Genomic DNA, 4,937 nt, shown 5'->3' with positions numbered 1-4,937 from the left:
AGACTCAGAACTGATAACTTGCCCAGTTTATAACTTGTACAAGTCCAAGTGTCCAGAGTCCACAATGAACCATGATGCAGTATCTCTCTCTCACTCACACACACACACACACACACACACACACACACACACACACACACACACGGTGCCAGGTGCCGCCCAGCTGCTTTATCACGGACACGCCCCCCAGCAGATTGGCCACAGCTGGGCCGCTGTTCAGGTCCAGCCCTGTGGGACCGGGAAGGTGGGTCACACGTGGGCAGAACCCCTTTTATAGCTCCACCGCCCTGGCTGGCTGTCTTCTGCCACCTGACCTGCCAGCTGCTACCTAACCCAGCTGTCCCCGTTCATCATGGAGAAGGTCCTTGTCCTTCTGCTTGTAGCCCTAGCAGTGGTCTATGCAGTTCCTGACCCTCGGGGGATAATTATCAACCTGGTAAGAGGGACGGATGTCAGGGGAGGAGTCATCTGAAGATCCAGGTGGGGATTTTTTAAAACTTAGGTCTTTACCTCTAATGTCTCCACCTGGAGCTGCCCAGAGGCAGAGAGGCGAGGCATCTCTCCCTTTCCTGCCCATGTCTGCCCTGTGCCTCTTCCCCTGGGGGCCTCGGACAAGGCTGATCAGCAGGGAGCATGCTCAGAGCCGTAGTTTGGCCTGGCTGAGGGAGCTTTATCAAAGTTCAGAGCCCGAGGCCCCCGCCCTGGAAACCCTGGCTCAGAAGGTCCAGCAGTTTAAAAAGCTCCCCCAGTGATTCTGGTTCTGACCTCAAGGGACACACAGACACAGTTCAAAGTGTCTCGGGAACGTTTACTCCTTGGGTTCTCCTACCAACCACGCGAGGCAGGTACTGTCAACATCCAGCCCGTTTTCAGACGGAAAGCAGTTGCAGAGAAAGGTGAAGCCACCTGCCCGAGGGCACGTGGCTGGAACGCACGGAGCAGCGCTGGGAAACCGGCTGGTGGCTTCAGAGCCGCGCTCTCCCACTGCCCCACGTCGCCCCTCTACCCAAAGGCTCTTCACTCAGAGCCTTGCCTGGCTCAGAGGGGCCAGGATCCCCCTGAGGTTATAGGTAAAAGTCTGTCCAGGGAGGGAAGCGTTTTCCAGGGAGACGGTCCTCCACCTCCCTAGACTCCTCAGTGGACCGGGGGAGCCAGAGACGTCTGGAAACCCTGTTCTGAGTCACCTGTGCACATTCCAAGGGAACACTGAGGCAGAGGGTGGGGCAGTGACTTGCCCGCGGCCCCGCAGGTCCTAGAACCCGTGTCCCGTCTCGCAGCCACGGCCCCGCGCGTTTCTCCCACGAGCGGGGTGGGGGTGCAGACCGGCCGTCAGCCGCCCGGCCGGGTTCCTCCACATACGCCCGCTCCGGGAGGCCCTGTCAGCGGTAGAGGGGGCCGGGGCGGGGGTGGGTGGGGGTAGAGAAGGGACAGAGGGGAGGGGTCGCGGCTAACCGGCTGTCCCGGCAGGAAGACGGCGAGCTCTGCCTGAACAGCGCCCAGTGCAAGAGCAGCTGCTGCCACCGGGACACCGGGCTGAGCCTGGCCCGCTGCGCGCCCAAGGCCAGCGAGAACAGCGAGTGCTCTGCCAAGGTGCGTGCCGGCGGGCGCGGTATGCTGCTGGTGGGAAGGGGGACACCCCAGAGGAGGAGGGCCCTCCGGCTTGGGGGTACGAGCAGGGGGGAGGGGCAGCCTGGACGTCGAACGCTGGCGTCAGGAGAGGGAGATCAACAGGCTTGACCATCCGCTCATCTCTTTTGATCCTCACAACTAACCAGTGAGGTGGGTGGGGCCGGGGATTCGTCATCCCCACTTCGCGGATGGGTAAATAGAGGCTCCCCAGAGAGATCTAGTTCGGAAGCGCGAAAGAAGCACAGAGTGGGAACCAGAACCTGGGTCCTCCAGGCCCACAGCGCCCCCTGGCGTGGCAGTCGGGAGGGGACAGACTGAAAAGAGCCGGGCCTCGGGTTCTCTGGGTCAGGCTGGGGGGCGGGGGGAGATATGCCCGAAGTAGACCCCCGCCCCCAGCCTGTGACTCCACTGGCTCTGTGTCTTTGCAGACGCTCTATGGGGTTTACTACAAGTGTCCCTGTGAGCGGGGCCTGAGCTGTGAGGGTGACAAGAGCATCGTGGGCTCCATCACCAATACCAACTTCGGCATCTGCCACGATGCTGGACGCTCCAGGGAGTAAAACCCCCGAAAGGATGCTCCTCCTCCACCACCCCTCCCTGCCCCGCCCCCCACCAGCACCTCCCTTTTCTGATTGGATTCCCAGCAATTAAAGCTCTTCCTGCAACCTTCCCCAGGCTCCTGAATGTTCTTGCTGAGTCAGTACCTTCCTTGATGTCACATCAAGCCTTTGGCTCATCAAGGCAGGTGTCAAACAGGTGAGGAAGGATGGCTGGGTCTGGAACCAGGTGGATGAGTCTGGGCAGCCTGGAGACAAGTTTGTGAAGCAGCCATTCCGGGAACCTCTCCATCTGGGGACCAATCACACCTCCCTGGGATGCCCTTCTTGGCCCTCAAATTCTCAGACAGGTGCACGTGCGTACACACATATTCACACACTTATAGTGGGGAGTTAGAATGGCCCATACTCCTGCCCTGCATCAAAACTTCCTGGTCCCTGTCCTGGGTTCATACCTTCTTTCTGGGCCCAGCTCCCAGATGTGCCCCCTAGCTGACACAGCCCGTGTGTAAGGGCTCAGACCACGAACAATTGCCGTGAGCTGACTCTGTGCTAGCAAGTCCTCACGATGATCCAGGAGGGAGAATTTATTGTCTCTGTAGCTGAACTAATGTTCAGAGAGGTTCAGTAACTAGCTCAATGTCACATAATTAGAAAAAGTTGGCACTACCCCCATCTAACTCCACCCCCCTACCCTTTCTGCAATTCCCAGTGCTTTCCCAATTACTCATACTAAGGCAAATGAGTGGAATTGTAGGGAATTTGGTTTTGGTTTAATACAAAAAATGTTATACTCCCTGGAGCCGAAAAGCCTGGGTTGCCTTAGGCAGTCCTGAGGTCCCCGTCACTGACATGTGCAAGTGGAGGTTCACTGAGCCTCAGTGGGGGTGCACGAGAGAAGATGCACTCAAAGAAAGAAGAGAGTGAACTAATTAAAATTGAGATGCTCTCCCAGCCCCAGGATTCTGTAGTTCGTGATCAATGAATCCTGAGAGTAACCATTAGGTTTCTGAGTTAGGATAGAGTTACCTGAAAGGAACAAAAAATCCATGCCATTATGGTTTAAACGACTAGGGACACACATTTCTCAAGACTCCAGAAGTCTGGAGATAAGAAGTGCTGGCATCTGTTTGGATGCTGGCCGCCCTGCCGTTCTCGAACCTCCTCTCGACTGGCATTTGCCTTCACAGCAGCTCCTAACGTCATGTTTTCTCACCATATTCTCCATTAGGAAGCATGGCGTAGAGGGTGGGTGCACAGGGGGGTGAGGGCAGAGCGTTTCTCCCAGCATGCCTTCTCATCTCGCCCGAAAGCCTCCCTGCTGACTTCTTATCACAATGGCTCCAAACTGGGTGATATGACCACCTCTGGCCACAGGGAGGCTGGGAAAGCAGGTGCAGGGCAGAGGAACGGGATCCCCATGACTGGCCTGGACTAACTATGATCCCTCTCCTAGGGCTGGGCACAGAACTGCCCCAACAGTACTGGGGTTCAGTTAGTAAGCAAGGTGGGCAATGGCTGTTGGGGAGTCAAGTAGTGCCGTACCTAAGTTAGTGCTCAAGCAGAGTAGCTTGCTTGCTTGCTTGCTTTTTTTAAAGATTTTATTTATTTTTGCGAGGGGGGGAGGGGCAGAGGGAGAAAAATGACTCCCCACTGAGCAGGGAGCCCGATGCAGGACTGGATCCCAACTTGAGCCAAAGGCAGACAATTCACCGGCTGAGCCACCCAGGCATCCCAGAGTAGCTTCCAAGACCTTAACCCAGTAGGGGTCTCAGGCCCTGAGGCAGGGTTGGGTCATACTCCTTGGCGCCCAGATTCAGCCCTGGGTGCAGATCCACATTCATTCACTTCTTCACACATCTGAATGACCGTAGTGCCCAGCACTGTGTTACGGACGGTAAAGGACGCAAGGGAAACGTCCCTCATTTCCAGGGGTGGGTGGGAAGCTGGGCTCTGTGGAAGCAAGCGGCAAAGACCCCAAGCCCCTGTTCCCTGTATTACATCCTTTCTACTTGAACCCTCTGGAGTGGTTCTTGTTTTTCTGCACTCATACAAGACTGCTGGGAGCAGGGGAGCATTTGTTGTTATGTCGCTATTGTTCGAAAGCACCTTCCTCTCACCAAGCCTGGAGCCCAGAGGAGTCATCATTTTCTAATTCCCATAAAGATGTCCTGGGGGGAGTGCTGGGTAGCTCTGTCAGTTAAGTGTCTGACTCTTGATTTTGGCTCAGGCTGTGATCTCAGGGTCATGAGACTGAGCCCTGTGTCAGCCTCCGAGCTGAGCATGGAGCCTGCTTAAGATTCTCTCTCATCTCCCTCTGCTCCTCCCCACCCACCCTAACCCTCACCCCCACTCCCGCATGCGCACTCTCTCTATTCAAAAAAAAAAAAAAAAAAAGGATGTCCTATAGGTTGTAGCCTTGCCATTGACATGTCCTACCTTAATATTCTAATCCCAGGAGCTCCCTGTCTTGCTGTACCTTTTTTTTCTAGATCTGCTAGAAATTCAGCTATAGAAGGAGGCAAGGGTATTTGCAGGCTTGAATCCAAAAAGATTCCTCATGCCGGACCCTGTAGACATATGCCGTCTAGTAGAGTACCGATTAGCCACATGTTGAGCCCTTGACGTATGGCTCACTTGAACTGGGGTACGTGTAAAATCCAAGTTTGGAAGGTTTGGAAGACCTATTACCAAAAAAAGGATGTAAACTATCTCAAATATTTTACAGGTTGAAATAACATTTTTGATTGG

At 55.2% G+C, this 4,937-nt stretch overlaps 1 protein-coding gene across 1 annotated transcript; it reads left to right on the top strand.

Moving 5' to 3' along the window:
- Nucleotides 1–265: 265 nt before the first annotated feature.
- On the top strand, nucleotides 266–2,299 carry CLPS (colipase). The gene is made up of 3 exons (XM_045772068.2): nucleotides 266–436; nucleotides 1,468–1,590; nucleotides 2,058–2,299. The coding sequence occupies exons 1-3, from the start codon at nucleotides 353–355 to the stop codon at nucleotides 2,187–2,189; spliced, it is 339 nt and encodes a 112-aa protein (XP_045628024.1). The 5' UTR covers nucleotides 266–352; the 3' UTR covers nucleotides 2,190–2,299.
- The last annotated feature ends 2,638 nt before the right edge of the window (nucleotides 2,300–4,937 follow it).

Source organism: Ursus americanus, chromosome 32 (genome assembly GCF_024610735.1).
Source record: "Ursus americanus isolate L20-20 chromosome 32, mUrsAme1.1.p, whole genome shotgun sequence".
Taxonomy (NCBI): Eukaryota; Metazoa; Chordata; class Mammalia; order Carnivora; family Ursidae; genus Ursus; species Ursus americanus.
Note: the sequence above shows the minus strand (reverse complement) of the source record. Positions and strands in the feature narration are given on the sequence as shown.

Bases quoted from the DNA above. Each gene is read 5' to 3' on its own strand.
- CLPS (XM_045772068.2), top strand. From the start codon at position 353: ATGGAGAAGGTCCTTGTCCTTCTGCTTGTAGCCCTAGCAGTGGTCTAT. The intron at 437-1,467 runs GTAAGAGGGACG...CTGTCCCGGCAG, and splicing joins GGGGGATAATTATCAACCTG to GAAGACGGCGAGCTCTGCCT. The intron at 1,591-2,057 runs GTGCGTGCCGGC...GTGTCTTTGCAG, and splicing joins ACAGCGAGTGCTCTGCCAAG to ACGCTCTATGGGGTTTACTA.